This window comes from Dipodomys spectabilis, unplaced genomic scaffold (assembly GCF_019054845.1).
Source record: "Dipodomys spectabilis isolate Male_0828 unplaced genomic scaffold, ASM1905484v1 ptg000656l, whole genome shotgun sequence".
In the NCBI taxonomy this organism is placed as follows: Eukaryota; Metazoa; Chordata; class Mammalia; order Rodentia; family Heteromyidae; genus Dipodomys; species Dipodomys spectabilis.
Window position 1 is genome coordinate 296,875 of NW_024871333.1, and position 19,127 is coordinate 316,001.

At 51.6% G+C, this 19,127-nt stretch overlaps 1 protein-coding gene across 1 annotated transcript in view; it reads right to left on the reverse strand.

Annotated features, from left to right (window-relative positions):
• The window catches only part of Ky (kyphoscoliosis peptidase), a 30,066-nt gene extending 13,544 nt beyond the window's left edge, over window positions 1–16,522 (reverse strand). The window contains exons 1-5 of the mRNA XM_042671722.1: window positions 16,378–16,522; window positions 13,229–13,291; window positions 9,349–9,411; window positions 3,535–3,609; window positions 1,597–1,659 (exon numbers count right to left, since the gene is read on the reverse strand). Of these exons, the coding sequence (XP_042527656.1) occupies window positions 1,597–1,659; window positions 3,535–3,609; window positions 9,349–9,411; window positions 13,229–13,291; window positions 16,378–16,522 (409 nt within the window). The remainder of the gene's footprint in view (window positions 1–1,596; window positions 1,660–3,534; window positions 3,610–9,348; window positions 9,412–13,228; window positions 13,292–16,377) is intronic.
• Window positions 16,523–19,127: the final 2,605 nt, after the last annotated feature.

Consider the following 19,127-nt stretch of genomic DNA (forward strand, 5'->3'; position numbering starts at 1 on the left):
GGGTCACTCTCTTGTCCATGGCCATCTGGGACACCCTAAGAAAGCCAACTGTGGTGGCCTCACGGGTGCTTGAGGTGCTGGGAACAAGCCTCTAAAGGAGGCTGAGCCTCAAAATGACTCATCTTATCCAGCCTTTCTCATAAGAAGCCTCCTGCCGGGAGTGTGTGTGTGTGTGTGTGTGTCTGTGTGTGTGTGTCTGTGTGTGTGTGTCTGTCTGTCTGTGTCTATGTGGCAGGGGGGAGGTTGGCAGGGACAGAGATACAGGAAGAAAGAAACCTCAAAAACTGATGTTGTCACAAGAAGAGTCCCAGGCAGTGCTGAGAGGTTGATCTGGAAAGCTCACGGGGCTAGCACCATCCTGATTCTCCTTCCACCCTCTGGATTTGCAGCCCGTATTTCTTTCTGGGTGGGTACCAGGCCTGAGAATCATCATCCCCGCTTCCCCCCCAGTTTGTGTGTCCTGTGTCAGCCATCCTCCGGCTAGTCCCTTTCAGAATGGGGCATACCTCGGGAAGACTCCTACGGGGTGTCTTGCGGGGGGTGGGGGGTAGGCCTGGGCACTGTCCCTCAGCTCTTCAGCTCAAGGCAAGCTCTCTACCGCTTGAGCCACAGTGCCACTTCTGGTGATTTATTGGAGATAAGAGTCTCATGGACTTTCCTGCCAAGGCTGGCTTTGAACCATGATCCTCAGATCTCAGCCTCTGAGTAGCTGGGATGACAGGCATGAGCCACCGGCGCCTGCCTTCTACCCAGACATTTCTCAGTGCCCTTTTCCTCCAGAGATTCTAGGGTCCTGCTGCTGCCTAAAAGGAGTCAACAAGCGATCGAAGTAGATTTGATGTGGATTTATACAGAGCAGGTTTCCACTCCATGTTCCTCTCCCCTGGCTCCAATTTAGAAGAAGGATGGCATACCTAAAATGGCTGTAAACCCTATTTTACTACCTTTTCCCTTTCTTGATTCCATTTTACAATGGTTAACATTTTTAATATCGAAACACCCACAATGGTTTATGCTTTATTAAATCTACTTCCCGAGCAGGTCCTATAAGGTACAAATAGGATTTTTTTTTTGCATAAATACATTTAAAACACCCAGTAGCATTAACTAAATTATTCTAATTTTCAAGTGCAACAATAGGAAGAAGTACTGAGCTACTCCGAGCCCCAGATGATACCTGGTGGTGTATCGGGTGGGGGGAGAATTGAGGCAAGATAAATGAGGACCCCCACCTCAAAAAAACCCCCACCCAAGTTGTCTATCATCCTATTCCATGTTTCTTCCTCTGCCCCGCTACCTTGCAGACATTTAGCGCTCCACTAACACTCACATCATCCTGAACTGTCTTGATGTTTCCTATAACCGGCTGCTTTGTGATCGGAAGGGATGACTTCTGACACCCGAGCCTTCTCCTATGCACATGTCCATGCAGACATTGTTAATCAATCATGATGCTCCTCCCTCCAAAACCATAGGTGGCCCCACACTCCCAGTGTCCCAGGAAGCCATTGCTGATCGTCTGGAAACTGGCTCATGAAGCCAACTCAGTTGTGTGTTCTTGGGAACTGGCCCTAGACAAGAAGACCCGAAACTTACCATGGGCATCTTTTCCTCCAGGCTGCCGGGGTCGGGTGTTTCCATTTTTGTCACCTTGCAAACCTATAACATGCCAACGGTGCAGAAGAAACAGAAATACAAACATGGATGATTCTCTTGGTGGCAGTGCTGGCTTCTGATGTCTCCTCCTGTTCAATCATTTTTTTTTTTCCTCATAGCTTCCTACACCCATCCTCTCCTACCCTAGAAGTGGTGCTAGAATTTGCCATGGACTTCCTGGTGAGGCCGGGAAGAGACTGGAAGCCAGGAGTGGATGGATGATGGAAAAGGGAGTAGAGATAGAATATTCTTTGACCTTAATACTTGGAATTATACAAGGAGCCTGGACTCAACTCTTGGCCGCATCCTTGTGCCATCTTGGAACACGGCCGAGGATGAGGGCAGGAACCAGTTCCCTCCAGATAACCCCAGGACTAGACCAACGGTGGGTCAAAGTAAAACTAGAGGAGGAGAAGGCAGTCTGTTCAGCCCTTGGGAAACTCAGAAGGCTTAAGATGTTGTCAAAGGGCAAGTGAACTCTGTGAATTTAGGATGGTTAAGACAGAATGGTCAATGGATATTAGATTCCATGCACACACACACACAGCACATAAAGGAACTTTTCTTGAAAGCAGGTCAGGTTGGTCTGTAATGAAACGAGTGGAGTTGGTGGGTGGGAATGCCAAAGTGAGCAGATGCCCCTAAAAGCCACTTTAAGCTGTTAAATAAAACAGTGGAAGGTTGCAGACATACACGGGCCATTCTCAGAAGCAGCTGTTCCATTGTTTCTCACATTTGTCTGTGATTTCCATCTCTACTAGCTGATGGAAAAATGGGATTTCCTTGGTAAATACCAGAGCTAGTGTTTCTCGTGAACTATTTCTGGCTTGGGTTTCATTTCTACTATTGTCTTCCTCCCTCCCTTCCTTTCTTTTCCTTTCTTTTCTTTTCCTTCCCTTCCCTTCCCTTCCTTCCTTCCTTCCTTCCCTCCCTCCCTCCCTGCCTCCCTTTCTTCTCTTCCCTCCCTTTCTTCTCTTCCCTCCCTTCCTCCCTCCCTCCCTCTCTCCCTCCCTCCCTCCCTCCCTCCCTCTCTCCCTCTCTCCCTCCCTCCCTCCCTCCCTCCCTTCCTTCCTTCCTTCCTTCCTTCCTTCCTTCCTTCCTTCCTTCCTTCCTTCCTTCCTTCCTTCCTTCCTTCCTTCCTTCCTTCCCTCCTTCTTTCCTTCCTTCCCCAGAGCCACATTGGTTTGCCCTCCTGAGATCCTAACATCTGACAGACAGTCTTAGAGGACGTTAGCACACGGAGTGGACATGACAGGACCTCTGCAGCCTCCCTTCCTTGGCCTGTGGTCCTCCTGGGGCCAAGAGATGAGCACCTACAAGGAGATGAAGAAGGGATGTGGAGGGGGCATGGTGGTCCTTTTCTGTACACATGCACTGAGACCAGCTAAATACAGCTTCAGAGTCGAACCTAGGTTCCGACTCATTTCCCGGCTGGGTAAAACTTGGGCAGTTAGATCACCTTTCCGAGCCTTGCGTGGCTTCTCTGAAAAAAAAAAAACACACACAAAAACATGGGGATACTATTGCATATGTTAAAAGAGCATAAGGTTAATGAGTGTTAAGTGCTAGGTTCTTGGCAGTTCAGCAAGATGACACCAGCAACAATGAAATGCACATTCAGCTACACACGCCCTGTGTCACGTCCCAGGCCCAATCCCAAGAGATGCAAGAACAGAGGAAGCTGGTAGGCATGAAGTAGTTACACTTCTCTGCTTTTGTCTGAGTCCACAGACCCCTTTCTCCCTGACTCCCCCTCTCCCCCCTGACCACTCCTCCCTATCCATCAGAAGGTGCTTAGGCTAGGGTCTGACCCAATCCTGCTACCCTCCACCCTCCCTGCTAAAGCCCCATAGGATGAGCAGCCCTGTACGTACGTACGTTTGGCCAAAGAAAACTTCTTGAGGAGCTGGGGCATGGCATCACAGGGGTGGACTTCCACCGTGAGCTGCGTCCCTGGAGAGAAGGGCGATATTCTCAGTCAGATGAAGCCAGGACATGCTCATTAGCTTGTGTCAGGTATTCAAATAACAGAACACAATGTACTTCAGTGCTTCTTTTTTTTTCTTTTTTGGTGGTACAGAGGTTTGAACTCACCCAGGGCTTTGTGCTTGTGAGGTTAAGCGCTCTACCACTTAGCGCACACCTCTAGCCCCTTTTTGTTTGTTTATTGATTTATTTTTCAGATAGGGTCTCATGCTTTCTCCCCCACCCCAGGTTGACTTTGGAATGAGGGTCCTCAAACCTACATTTCCCACAAAGCTGGGAATTACAGGGATGATCTACTCTGTCTGGCTAGAGCACTCCTTTGAATATACAAGTCATTCTCTTGTTGTTGTTATTGTTTTGTTTTGTTTTTCAGAACTCCAGGCAACAAGCCAAGCACCTTCTGGATCTGGGCAAAGATGGGCAAAAGCACTCTCCACCTTTCTCTCTCTCTCTCTCTCTCTTTTGGTCGGTCATGAGGATTGAACTCTGGGCACCGCCCCTTAGCTCGTCAGCTCAAGGTGAGCGCTCTACCACTTGAGCCACAGCGGTGGCTCATGGGAGATAAGAGTCTTATGGACTTTCCTTGCCCTGACTGGATTTGAACCTCAATCCTCAGATCTCAGCCTCCTGAGTAGCTAGGATGACAGGTGTGAACCACCAGTGCCTGGCCTAATGCTCTCTTGTATCAGAGATGCATGGGGCCAAGAATATGATAGCCAATACTTATTAAAAATAAAGTATTTTTGCTGATTCCCCCCCCCCCCCAATTGCAGACATAGTTATAGGAAGAACATGACAGAGAGAGAGAGAGAAATGAAAGACCTAGATTTTATTTTTGTTTGTTGTAGGTCTGAAGGTAAGGGAGTTCAAGGGAGCCCTTCTATAGCTCAGGACCCACATGAGAGCCACTCATTCAGAACCTGGTCCCCCATCCCACAAGCTCCTCCTCCCATCTGCAATATCCAATCCCTTCTCTCCTGCCCGCAGCACCCCGTCCTCGGTGGACAGGGCTGATGCCAGCTGACAGGCTCCTCCTGGCTCTCCTCACAGCTGAGCTGCTGCCTAGCTCTGCCTCAAGGACACCAGGGTTCTCCGTGGAGTCCTGCTCTTTGATCAGAGCTTCCAGAGGCTTCTCTCACTTCTAGAATGTCCTTAGCCTGGTTAACCCGTCTCAAGGTGAACGGCACTGGCTAGTTTCATGCATCCTCAAGGTGGGACTTGCACGAGAGGGGATGGGAACTGTTAATACTCAATACAAGTAAGACTCCGAATGTAAGAAGAAAAATGCTAATACGACCGGTCTCTGATCATAGGCACCATTTGGAGCAAGATTCACAGTTGGGTCTAAACGCTAAGTGTAATTAGATGATCACAGCACTTGACAGTGACTGTAACAATCACAACCAAATGTAAAGGAGACCCTGGTTGGGACTTTAGGTTCCTGGTGGGCCTCTCCTGACCTACATCCTCACTCCAATAACACTTCTGCAACTACAGCTCAGGCTGGCTTAGTAAAGGTATTTTAGAGAGTATTTCTCTCTCATCCCGGGAAGGGGCCCTATCACTGAAGTCTGAGCCTATCCGGACGCCCACTGTGTAATGAAGGGGTCTTCTGCAGCCCTGGCTACCCCTTAGCTTCCAGTGAGCTCTTGAAAACACAGCTCTATGCAGGACCCCTTGGGTAGGCTGGAGGTCTCTGGGATGTCCCAGGTCTGAAATCATGGCAGTTTGACCCTAATACATGTGTGATCATAAATAAGCCTCTCTAGCCAGGCACCAGTGGGCTCACATCTGTCATCCTAGCTACTTAGGAGGCTGAGATCTGAGGATCACGGTTCAAAGCCAGCCCAGGTAGGAAAGTCTGTGAGCCTACTACAGGCTCACCTGCCTGTCCCCTACCCTTTCAGAGTGGAGATGTGCACAGGCCACCTTGTGCACAGTCTATGAGGGGGCTGCCTTCTACCCACAGTGGAGACTTCTCCCACCTGACACTTTCTCTCTAAACTGCTTCAGGCTTCAATCAGGATTTGTCTAACGGCTTAATTTTCCTCAGAATACCTAATTCACGGAGGGCAATCAGGTTTTGGGTTGTTCATTAAATCTGACTGATTGAAAGTGGCTGCCCAGAGCACTGGTCAATTAACAAATACCATCAGGCATACATGTGGACATGAATGTGTATGTGTGTGTGTGGGGGTGGGTGGGTAGGTGTGGGAGCCCTGGGATTTGTGCTAGATACTTGCCAACATGAATGTAAGGCGTTCATTAACTCTATTAGCAGGGTACCACGTTTGATTATTGCTGTATTGTTAATTATTTCCAAAACAGAATCAGAAATATTTTTCTGCAGCAGCTCGGGGTCAGGAGGTCTTAGTTAAAAGCATTTGTAACGTTGACAAGGCCTTGGTTAAGGTATTCACCACCGTTGTGCTGTTTTTCTGCCCCAGGAGGCTGTAATTGGGAAGTGGTGAGCTAGGACAATCCAGGGGCAAGCATGCCAGCAGGTAATGGGACTATCTAGCTCTCTACACCATTATTGGAGCACCAACCTCACTGGGTGCTACCAAATGCAGTACAAAAGCCCTGTTCAACATCTTTGGTTATGAGATGGTCGTTTAGTGCTCTATAACTTAAATCTGAGCCCACTGTGTAATGAAGGGGTCTTTTGCAGCCCTGGCTGCCCCTTAGCTTCCAGTGAGCTCCTGAAAACACAGCCCTATGCAGGACCCCTTGGGTAGGATGGAGGTCTCTGGGAAGTCCCAGGTCTGGAATCATGGTGGTTTGACCCTAACACATGTGTGATCATAAAAAAGCCTCTCTAGCCAGGTGCCGGTGGCTCACATCTGTCATCCTAGCTATTCAGGAGGCTGAGATCTGAGGATCACGGTTCAAAGCCAGCCAGAACAGGAAAGTCCACAAGACTCTTATCTTGAACTGAAGAGCTCAGGGAGAGTGCCCAAGCCCATGACCAACAACAACAACAAAAAAGAAAGCCACTCTGCCCACGAGCAGACCCCTATGTAAGGGGTCTATGTAAGGATTGATGACCTGGAAGCACCAGAAAACTGCCTTTTCTTTCTGTCTCTGTCTCTTTCTCTCTATGTCAGTACTGGGATCAAACACAGGGTTCCATATATGCTAGTTGAGTGTTCTACCTCTGAGTTCTGTCCCAAGCTCCACCTGCTCTATTTTAAATTGTCGCTTGTAATAGACTGTGAGCACCAACCTCTAAAGATATCCATGCCAGAATTTCTGGAACCTGAGAGCATTACCTTCTTTGACCTGGAAGATTTTGTAGATGTGATTAAATTAAGTCTCTTAGGACCGAGAGATTATCCTGCATTATCTGATTGGCCCCTAAATGCAACCATGTACAGCCTTATAAGAGGGAGATGGGGAGAGATTTGGTTATTTATAAGGAGAGAAGGCAATGTGATAATGGACTCCGAAACTGGAGTGACACAGCCACAAGCCAAGGAATGCTGGCAGCCTGCAGAAGCAGAATGTAGAAGCAAGGAATGGATTCTCCCATAGACCTTCTTCCAATAGTGCCCAGCTGACAGTGTGACTTGAGCCAACTTCAGAGGACTCACTTCCAGAAATGACAGAAAACCATTGTGTGTGTGTGTGTGTGTGTGTGTGTGTGTGTGTGTGTGTGTTACCTTAAGCTACCAAGTTTGTGGGAATTGGCTATAGCATTTCCAGGAAATGGATACACCCCGGTCTCCCCTGTTCCCATCATCTTGAACTCTTTATTTTCTCCTTTAGGGTTACCGGAATCACTGTTTTATTTGTTAGGATTATCCATCTTCCCTTACCAGGATGTGTCTCGTTTCACAAGTGAGGTTAAGTATTGTTCACTCATTCTCTTTTTCTTTTTCTTTTCTTTTTGCCAGTCCTGGGGCTTGAACTCAGGGCTTAGGCACTGTCCCTAAGCCTCTCTGTACTCAAGACTAGCGCTCTACCACTTAAGCCACAGTGCTACTTCCAGCTTTTTCTGTGTATGTGGTACTAAGGAATCGAACCCCAGGCTTCATGCATGCTAGGTAATGCATTCTACCACTGAGCCACATCTCCAGTTCATCTACTCTCTTTCTAATAGAATGTCTCTTGAGTTTTGCTTTGTGGTGGGCGATGTGAGATAAGTCCATTTCAGTGCGGCCTTGGCTTGCACTGGTATTCATATCTGTCCTGGTAGATCTTGGGGGACCCACGAAGCAGGCTCTAGGGGCTTGTCCTAGAGTTTCCAGCCAAAAGAGATACCGAGACAGACTGCAAATAGCTGGCCCCTTGTACCAGTGACCCACGTTGGCTTTCCCTTTCTTATTACCTGACAGTGCCTTTCTGCAGAGAGGCTGGGCTGGCCCACGCTTCACAGAGCAATTTCCCTGAGAGGGTTCCAAATCTCACATAACCTGCTTCAGGTGGAGTGAGCTGCCCCTTGTCCCTAGATGCAATCACTTCATTTCTGTGCAGGGTAAATACATCAGTCTTACTCATGCCCGAATCTTAGGACTGAGCCTATAAGAGGTCTTTGATGTCAGGCCCTCTGGGCCTCCAATAAGAGTGATTATTAACCACAGTGGGCATGGGAGTTTCTCACCAGGCCTTCCCCTCTGGTCTGCCCTCTCCTGTGCTCTGATCCGGTCAACTATACAAACAGCTCGGGGATGCTCTTGTCTGCCATTCCTAAGCCCCCAGAGCCTGTCTTGAGAAAATGAAGATCCTCAAGGCAGCGAGCTCAGCATTACAGGGAATGCCCCTCTCCTCTGCCGCCCCCCCGTCCCCCTGCACCTGCCCCCAGAATTCTCAGTCTCAGGATAGGCCAAGGAAATACTGAGACTCAGGAGGGAGAGAGGGAGGGAGGGAGGGCTGGTGGGTCAGGAAACGTGAGCACTCAGGGGGAGGGCAGATTCTAGGGGAGCTGCAGAGGAAGTTGCTCAGGAGCCACGTGAAGGTTAACAGCCTGAGAGCTTACTGGGAGAGAGAAGGGCAAAGGCTTTTAGGGCTCTAACCCTTGCTGATCATGTGATTTTCGGATACTCGGACAGCCCTTTCCAGCCTCAGTTTCTCCCTTTGTACAAAGGAAGTCAGTAAGAGCACCTGTCAAATGAGGTTAACCGTGAAGCTGACAGAACGCAGAATCAGTACTCCATAAATCCTAACTGTGGTGATGATAAGGTGATGGTGATGATGAAATTCTGTGGCTTCGGGATTTTTTTTTTTTTTTGGTCGGTTGTGGGGCTTGAACTCTGGGCCTGGGCGCTGTCCCTGTGCTCTTCAGCTCAAGGCGAGCCCTCTACCATTGGAGCCACAGCGCCACTCCTGGTTTTCTGGAGATCAGAGTCTCACGGCCTTTCCTGTTCAGGCTGGCTTTGAACCGTGATCCTCAGCTCTCAGGCTCCTGAGTAGCTAGGATTACAGGTATGAGCCAGCGGTGCCCGGCTTGGGATTTATTATTATTTTTTTAAATATCTTGATCCCAGGTGAAGGGCAAGACTTGAAGCAAACAGTCTCTCAGTGTTTTTTTCCCCTCTGGAGCTCAAGGGGAGGACACAGATGCTCCCATCTCCATGGGGCAGAGAGACGATCTGAATGATCCCTACAAACCAAGCTTCATATCCCAGACTGTCTCCGGCTGGAGCGACAGCTCCCAGGAGCAGAGCTACAGGGAAATGCACTGCAAGCAGCCAAGGATTCCCTTACCTTGGTTGTCATAGGCGGTGATGACCTGTGGCTGCTGAGGGTGCTGCTTCTCCGCCAGGCTTTCTATTTAAGGAAGACAGGGAAGACTGCGGTGACCACTGGGTTCCATGGTGGAATTTTCCCCTGGCAGAGCGGGGAAGCTGTACATTATTGTGCAAGAAAGGCAAGCTGGTAAGAACTGGGCCCCATCCACGTGGCCTGGACCTCACGTGGGCCCACTCAGGAATGTATCTCCATGGTGTGCATACCTGCGAACCGTTGACCTGTAGTTGGACACCCGCACGCAGAGGTCAAGGCCCCGGGGACCCCTTCCACTGCTCAGCATGAGCCAATGCAGGCCGATGACACCCCTAATTGTCTATGAAGCTCGTCACTCCCAACTTCACAGCCCCAGGCAGAGTTTCCCAAACCTCTCCTCACAAATGGATGTCTCTCGGATTCTTTCCACCTTTCTTTGAGGTGGGCCGACCTCTCAGAAATGGAACCCCAAGTTTCCTGGCCTCTAGCTCGGGCTCCTGACCCCACCCTCTGAGAAGAACAGCACAGAAGCCTGCCCCCCTGCTCTATCCTTGGTGTTGAGATGAAAGGGCAGATTGGTTTAGTTGTCCAAACACTATAGGACATCTATTTTTTATTTTGGTCGGTCATGGGGCTTGAACTCTGGGCCTGGGCCGCTGTCCCTCAGCTCTTTAGCTCAAGGCGAGCACCCTACCACTTGAGCCACAGCGCCACTTCCAGTTTTCTGAGTGGCTTATTGGAGATCAGAGTCTCATGGACTTTCCTGCCCAGGCTGACTTTGAACTACTAGATCTCAGCCTCCTGAGTAGCTAGGATGACAGGTGTGAGCCACCGGCGCTTGGCGAGGGCGTCTATTATAGGCAGATTCTCTCCACCTTCTAGGACTATGCCGGTCTCTGTGTGCTTCCTTTCACATTCTCTGAGAAGGACGACATCACCTTTATCCTTCTCTTACAGCTGTTGCTGTGGTTGTGGCCCTGGTCTTCCCGAAGCTGTCCTTACTCAGAGGGGTAGGAGGTGCAGGGGGGGAAGCTGGTGACTAGGAGGAGGGCCAAAATTATGGCAAAGGAGGTTTTGCCACCAATGCAAACCTGGCCTCCATCTCCTACTGTCCTACAATAGGCCCAGGACTGGAAGCGACCAGCAGGACCACAGCGCCCCAACTCTTGGGATGCTCTCCCTGAACAGATTCCGTTCATAGGACTCTTCCTGTGCAGCTAATCGGATGGGGCCGCCCCGCGATCATGTGATCAGACCCTAACAGAGTAAAGCAGAAGCCAGTCCAGGGGGCGGGCAGGGAACACGGAGCCTGGGATAAACTTGCCAATCACCCGACAAGGCCTTACACTAGGAGAAGCCCATCTGCTTCATTCAGCCTTTCCTATAAACAGGCTTCCCTCCCCATCCCTGCCGCAAACCTCCAGGTCTTAGCTGGCCAGTTCAGGGTGATGTGGTATGCTGGGATGGAGCCCGAGGCCAGCCTCAGGAGAAGAGATCAAGGAGGTTTCTTCCTGTGGGCACAGCTGGCCGCATCTCTGGGAGGAAATAGGATCTGGGGAAGGGAATCCTCGAGGAGGGTGATTGGCTGGCATAGCTGTTGGTGGGGGTATTTATAGTCAGGGCCGCACAATTGGTTTCCCTGTCGCTGTAAGTGCACCAGTCACCGGTGCTGCTAGGCAGACTTGGGGCAAGATCCAGGATAGCAGCCAATCACAAGCAAGGGAAGCCCGTTGCCGGGCAAGTTTATAGGGGAGGGAAGGGGTGGGTGGCTCTGCCCAAGCACCTGCTGTCTCCCAAAACTTTTGAGTGTTCCAGGATTCCCCCCCCCCCACCTCCCCGTCCTTGCCAGCACCCAAGCCCAAGGAGCATACAGAACAGCAACGGGGTGGAAAATGCGGCCCCTGTCTAACCACATGTATACACGTTCTACCAGCACCAACTATCAGCTTGCCTTCTGCTGGTTACTAGGACTTGGTACACCAACAAGGCGGGTATGGGATAAAGTCACCCTCCAGGCCCTGCACTCTGATTCTTGGTCTCTGAAAACACAGAAAGAAGCTATACTTTAATGTATGCGTGCATGGAAAAATGCCATTTAAAAAGGAAATGTTTCATGTAACTATGCATATTGGTGGGGTGGTAAACCTGTCATCTTTTCTGGATTCAAGGGCTCTCCAGGGTGGCCCTCCAGCCCCGCATTTGTCCTAATCTCTTAGTTCTCAGGGTGGGTTCCCTTCCACCCTATTCAAGGAACGACTTTAATCACTTGTCTGTGGACAGACAGGTGGCACCAATACCCATGTCCCGTATATCACAAGAGTCTCATGATTGTCTCACGACCATTCCTACACTAATTTGTGTTTTGTTACTTCTTTCTACTAAAGTCCCCTCCTCCTTTCCTCCTTCCCAATCAGGAACCTAGAAGATGATCAAAACAGGACAAACTCAGCCTGTTTTTGATCCATTTCTGAGAAGACTTCAGATGAATGTCAGACATCTCAGACAAGGTAAGAAAGAGCTACAGCGAACAAGAATACTGTAACTTTTTGTGTGTGTGTGTGTGCGCACATGCACGCCCATATCTGGCCTTTTTCTTCCTTACCCACTCACATATTGATTTAGCGTGTGGACTTTCATGGTTATTTCTGTGGCTGACAGGTTTTTGGAGGTCTGATTCTTAATACAATCCTCACTAGCCTACAGCATAGTTTATCTGGCTCGGGTATCGGCTTCATTAGGGCTAGAGCTGGTTATCAGCTGATGACTATAGTAGCAAGGGGCCATTGTACTGATGCAAGCCTCCTAGCCAAGATGCACCCTGGCAGGATGGAAGGAGAGTCTTGAAGATGACTCCTACCCATGAGCAAGAAAACCTGCCAGGATTTTGAGACTCTATGGCTGTGAACGGTATTACGATGTTACCATCATTAACACATGTCCATGAAGACAGGGCATCTTCACTGTTTCATCCCCAATATGTCAACATTGAGCCTGGCAGATGGTAAACACTAAAAAGATTGGTTGAGGGAATGGATCCACTTCTAGAAAATTTGTCACCGTGAAAAGGATGGCATCGTTACTGGGTCTTGTTCAGTTCTAGTCCCATTTCCTCATCTGTAGAAGGCTGCGTGGCTGGGCTTCAGCGAGCCAGTCATCTGATTCCAGGGCTCATACAATGGGTCTGATGGAATTCCCTAGTAGCATTCTGGGTGGAGGGTCTGATTCCCATTAGAATTCTCTAGTGCCTGTTATGTGCGTTGCCATCAATATTTGTCCTGAGTTTACAAGGGACACAGGGGGGAAAAAATCCTTGATAGCCAGCCAGCTGCATCCATAGATTTCTGAAAGATCCTGAGGCTACAGGGGAAAACAAGATGCCCTGGCACCAGAGAGAAGTGTGTTTGGAAGTCCGTTCCTTTTTATTTGCTGGGCATTAGGCCAGCAAGGTTCTATAGAACCTTTACCTGGTGTCTCTAGACAGGACACAGAGTCATGACTGTCCTCTCTGGAAAATACTTCAAAAGAATGGATAGCCTTTGATGATCAAGTAACCTCTGCTTCCTGGGGGATCATACTCAAACCTCACCACCCCAAGGGAAGGCTAAGTCTTCCCTTGCCAGTCTTCACCTATAACCCGGCCAACAGACAAGCAGGTATGCTCAAGTTCATAGCATTGTTCCTCAGCTACAGCTTCTAGGAGAGCAGGTTCCCAATGGTCCCAGTAGCCTGGCTTGAGTCACAAGTAGCCACTTTTTGCTCAGCGTCTGAAGGCCAAATAAAATGAAAGCCAACCTCTCCATTTACTTTGCAATGTATTGAGTTCGAGAGCTCTCAAGGAGAATAGAAAGAAAAAGGGATTTACCTTGGAAGTCATTTTCTTCTGATGTCTGCCACTTCCGGATTCCATTTTTGACACCTTGGAATTCTGTGGGATAACCAGGACTGGCATGAAGCTCCCTGCTAAAGGGAGAGCTCAGGGAGAGAGCCACGCTTCAGTTGTGGACTTCTCCTCGTTCAAGTGGGGTTAGTAGAGCCTGGCTATCTCAGATTGCAAGGGAGGCTGCATTTGAGGAAAGGGACGCCACCCTACTATTAAAAAAAAAACCGAACAAACCCAAAACCCACTAAAATACAATGCTAAATAGTAGGTTTCAATTGCAGTGAGGCCCCAGGAGGGAAGTTCTTCCATGCAGATGCCCATTTCCTACTTCGACATTCCCCACACATAAACATGAAAGCACTGTTCTAGAAGACACCGGCCATTCATTTTTGCCTCCTTATTTCTCTGTACCTGTTGCGTGTAGTCTCGATGTCTGCTGAAGTAGGTAGTAGGCAAAGCCTGTCTACTCCTATAGGTACGGGAAGTAACGGTTGCCTCCACTCCCAGCTTCCCTTGCAGCTAGACCATGGACATGTGAGCCCAAGATCCGGCCCACTAAGTGTACTTCTATCCTGCTCTGACAGTGATGCAATGAAAGGGAAGGGAAAGGAAGTGGTTTCACTGGAGCAACTCTGAAGTGGTAGCTGCACGGTCAAGTTCCTGGCATGGGACTGATATACATCCTGGCTGTGTTGGGCGGGGGTGGGGGGGGGTGTCACTGCAGTCAAAGTGGAAGTGCGCCTTGGTGTAACCTTTGGTAGATTTGATAGATTTCCTCATCAGACCAGCTCTGCGGCACACAGAGCAGATCAGTTCCCAGAGCTTCTGTTCCCAGAAGCTCAGCCTGGAGTCTCTGGTTCTCCACGCTTTGAACCACTCAGAAGCCCCCAGGTCCTCTTAAGCCCCCTTCCGGTTCTTCAGAGTCTTCCCAGCCACTCCCACATGATAAAAGTCTGGAGATTACCACTTGGATCGGTTCATGACATAACTCATGAAGCAGAGTTCATGAGTCACATAGACTTCTACTAGACTTGAGGCCCTTTCAGACTTGGGGCAGGCAGCTTTGGGGGGGGGGTGTCTCTCTCTTCCATGGCTACAGGACTAAGTGAACTCCTTCCTGCGTATGCTTTCTGAGCCAGTGTGGTTATAAGGAACTTGCTGAGAAAACTACATGAGAGTCCGTGAGCAAAGGGGAGAGGGCATCTGCTGGCTTTGACAGTCCAGATCCCTAGTGACCAGCTTTTCCTGTGCTCTCCTTCCTGTCCCTCGGATGCCCTTCTGACATCGGGGCCACTGGGCCTGTCTGTGTTGTGAAAGTGGCTCAGACTTCATTCTTCTGACATGGGGCTCAGGCCTTGCTTGGCAGAGGCAAGGAAGAGGCATCCTGGAGGGGATAATGGCTCTGCAGAGGGAGGGAGAATCTGGGGTTTGTTTGCAGACCTTGGAGGGCTGGGCACTTCCTTTTCCTCTACTCTGGTGCAGACCATTTGTGAACTGTTGATACAGTCCTCTCTATGGCATCTTCAAGAAAGTGCCAGTATTTATCAAGCGGAGGTGCCTTTAGCTTCAGATCATGGATATAGCTCCTAGGTGGCACATTGGTCTGGTGTCCTGGAGCTTTGACCCCTCACGGCTATTCCCAGGCCTGGTCTTCTTACTCTGAGTTTCTCTGTGTTCTTTGCTCTCTCTGTCTCTCTCTGATGGCTGAATCTTTGGGACAGATGTGATTGCAGGAGACTGGGAATTGGGGGCTCCTGGGCCTGACCACCACAGTAAGGGCACACCGTAGGGGGGATCTCATGTTGGTTCTGAGATTCTGCTCTTTCCTACCTGCAAAGACCTTGGGTGGGCTATTTTCTTTCACCCTGCAGTAAACAACTCAAGTAAACAGTCCCAGGCCTCCAATCCTCCTCAGCCCTCCGGCCTATTTCCTTTCCTTGATTGCTTTCTGACAAGCTACTGGGCCACCTCAGCCTGTAGCTGGCAGGGCACGGCTGCCCACAGGACCATCCCTTTCTGCAGGACAGTTAAGACAGCCGATAGATGCTTGCTGTGCTCTGAGGATCTGGGGAGGTGCGAGTCAAGGCAGAGCAGGACTGCGGAGGTGGGGGGGGGGGTACTTGAGGGTTGGGGTGTGTGTGGATGCCGAAGTCATTTTCTGCACTGTGGTCAGTCATCCTTCCTGAAGAAGGCATGCAGTCTAGTGCACCCAGAAGCCACCATTGCTGCAGGCTTCCTTGCGGGGGGGTGGGGGAGTGGCGAAGGGGGGAAATCCAGGACACCCCAAGGCCTCTGCACGTCTTACGGGCTTATTGAACATCCATCTTTTTTTTTTTTTTTTGAAGAACCATAGACATGCTATTTGCACTGTGCACCCTGAAAACACTCAGGCCTGCTTCCCACCCATGCTCACTCAGCACCCAATCCCTCTGTGAGTTTCCGCTTCCAAATCACCAAAGGGACACGTTTGAGCGAGCGGTGTGTGTGTGTGGGGGGGGGTGGGGACAGCGGATTTCCAACCCCCCTCCGCCCCCTGCCCCATCCTTACAGCCACCTGCACGCACCCCTGTTTTTCTCTTCCGTACCTTCTTCTCCATGTCACCTGGCTCAAGAGATGAGGAAAACCGAGGCAGGAGAGGAGACTTCAGTTGTTAAGGCCCCCCCCTGGCCCCAGGAGCTCCTTAGCTTATCCAGGCGTCGGTGTGTGCATGGGCCTGGTCCATAGTCACACACACCCACACAGAGAGAACTTGGCCGGCTGGGGGTGTACGTGTGGGGAGAGGATGGGGTCCGGGTGTCATCAGCCTGAGGCTCTGATCCCCACTGCACACCCCTCACCGTGGGGGCGGGCAGGTAACCACCACCCCACCCCTCCCGGGGACCTGTGCCCCAGGGAGTCAGCCTGGGACAATGGCCGGGCTGCGCGCAGGCAGGCGTTGCCATGGGGACCCCCGGGGTGTCCTGGGCAGCAAGTGGGGTGGGGATAAAGGAGAGGTTGGGGGGGGGTGCGCCCAGGTCTTCCTCCCCCTGCCCACCCTCCTCCTCCTCCTGGTCGGAGGGAGCCCAGCCTGGGGAGGAGGGGGGAGGTGCGTCCCCCCCCCACACACCTGGGGGGTGAACCCCGGCTTTACCTGCTCGGCGCTGCTGCAGCGGCTGCAGCCTGGCGCCCGGCTCGGCCCGCGCCCGCGGCGGCGGCGGCCGCTCCTCCGGGTGCACGATCAGCAGCATGTCGATGGCCACGGCGGCCTCGGCGCTGCCGTCCTCCTGCAGCTCCATGCGTGGCTCTGCAAAGATCTTCTCCTGTCCTCCTGCGCTGCAAATGGCCCCGGCCCCGGCCTGGCCCGGGACGCGGGGGGGGGGGGGTGGGGGGGGGGAGAAACGGGGGCCAGGGCGCGCGCGCGTGCGCGCACAGGGCGCAGGGCGCAGGGCGCGGGGAGAGGCCGCTGCACCCCCCCCCCCTCCCCATCCGATCTGTTTTGCTGACTCTGCCAAACAGGCCATTAGTGGAGGGGAGGGAAGGGGGGCTGAGGGAGGGGGGAAACTCACGCCTGGGATGGGCGCTACTCGCAGGCAGCACTGAGTCACCTTTGAAAGGAAATCCCCCCCTCCTCCACCTCCACCCCACCCCACTCCATCCTATCCCATCCCCACCCCACCCCCTTCTAGATCTGCACCCAAGCCACTGTCTCTGCACAGTAGACTTGGCGGGAAGAGGGGGGGGGCGGTTGCAGACTTGGGTTTTGCAAAGTGTCCCTCTCCCCCATCCCCACTCCCACCCACACGCCCGCCCTTCTTATTTATTTATTTATTTACTTGCACAAAAAGCACTGGTCCCCGGGCTCCAAGGACCCTCCTCCCATGTGGAGGTAGGGGTGCTGGCCTCATCTATTTCCAACTTGGGGAAGCTCTAAGCAGAGACCCTCCTTCCACACCCCCCCCCTCACACAAGACATTATACACATTGGGTAAGGATGGGGAGGGGGGGAGGGAGAGGAAGGGGGAGGGCTCCAGGTGGAGTTCCAAGGTATGTGCAGGAATGGACCAGCTTTCCCCCTTTGGCTTCATTGGGTGAGAGGGTGGGATCTTGGGAGGTTAATAGGTTTTGCTTCGCCCCTCTTTTTTCTCTAGGAGGATAGATGGGCTGGGAATTGGGGAACAGGGAATTCCCTCCCCCTCCCCACCTCCCTCCCCCCCCCCCCAGCATGGCTGCTTTACACCTACAGTGGGTGTCAAGCTAGCAGTCCTCTCCCACCTGAAGTGCAAGTATTAAAATCGCCATTCCTTTGGCTCTTGCCCTGAGGGGAAGGGAGAAGAAGGAAGGAGGGAGGGAGGGAGGGAGGAGGAGCCGGAGGCAGCTGGGACGCTGGGAGCTGTCTCTTGGCTGTCAGGGAACTGGACCTGAGAACCCCTTCTATTTTTAGCCAGGCCTGGCCTGCCCAGCCCACAACAGCAGGACGTTTGGCTGGAGGTCTGCCTATCAGGAGCATCTGCCTGGTAGCTTTTGGCACTAGGAGGAGGCCCACCCAGGGTGGGGCATAGTTCTGTCCTTTGAACTTCCATCATTGATCAATACCACCCACACCCAGGAGGCCTTGGCTTTGGGACTCGCCCCCTCTCCTCCCCCTCCCCAGGGGAGTATCCTCACAGCTCCCATCTTCTCCTTGGAACAGCCGGGGGCCCCCACGCCTCCAGGACTAGCACTGCCAGGAGACTAGCCATTTCCACTCCATTTTTCTCCCTGTAACACTTGGTGGGTGTGGAGGTCGGTGGTGGTGGTAATAAAAATGCTCCCAGGCCACGTAAGTTGTCTGGCATATAAAACATAGCAAGTGGTCCTCCGAGTGTCAGCTGTTACTCTTAGCTGGTTTTAAGGGTGAGGAAGGAGACAGGTGGAGAGACAAGTCAGTAATGGAGCTGGGGGGGGGGGGCGGGTCACACCCGAGATTCAGAAGGTCTTCTCCCAAGGCCTGTAGGCTCACAATTTGGTCTGCGTCAAGGCAGCTGAAGTATCACTGCTCAGCATCTCTATCCACTGGGCATCTTCCACTGGCTTCCAATAAAGCCGAACTGGAATCCCTAGATAGCTCAGCCTCGTGGGCACCCATGCAAGTAGAGAGAGTGACTTTCAAAGCAGGTTTCCTCATGCTAACACGAGGAGTCTCATTTCTGGCTTACGTGTGTGTAAACACACACACACACGCACACGCACACACGCACACACACACACACACACAGCACGGCCTAACTCTTTCAAGGGCGTTCTCTCTCCTCAGAAGCAGCGGTTGAGCACTTGGAGTCACAAGGGTTTTACTTCTCTTGGATTCCCTGAGGCAAGTTCCTCTCTCTTTCCTGTGGAGACACGGTGGGCAGGCCGATGCTGGATAGGGAATGGGCAGGGAAGACAGACAGGTTTTTTCTTCACGGGTGCGGCGGTACCGGTGGGGAAGACAGAGCAGGGGTGGTGGCTGTCACAGGTTGGTGGTTATAAGCGTTCACCAGAGTGGGATAATTTGTGGAAGAGCAACCTTATCAGGCCCTCATTTCCTGATTGCTTCAGCTCTTCTGGGGATGAGTGGTCTCTTACCTGGGGAGCCCCTTTCTAGAAAATCTTCTCTCTTGCTTATACTGGCTTCTCATGGGTCTGATGGCCAGCCTGGATTAGTTGCTTCTATTCCTGTGCTTTTGTTTTTGTTGTTACATCTTCCTGGAAAATCTCTTTGCATCTCCCTGGCAAGGACATTCTAGTCATCCTTGGAGCCCTCAAACCATCCCTTGCCTCTTCCCTGATGCCTTCTGAGAATGCCAGGTCTGTGGTACCATTTGTGTGTGTGTGTGTGTGTGTGTGTGTGTGTGTGTGTGCATGCACACGCACCAGTCTAGA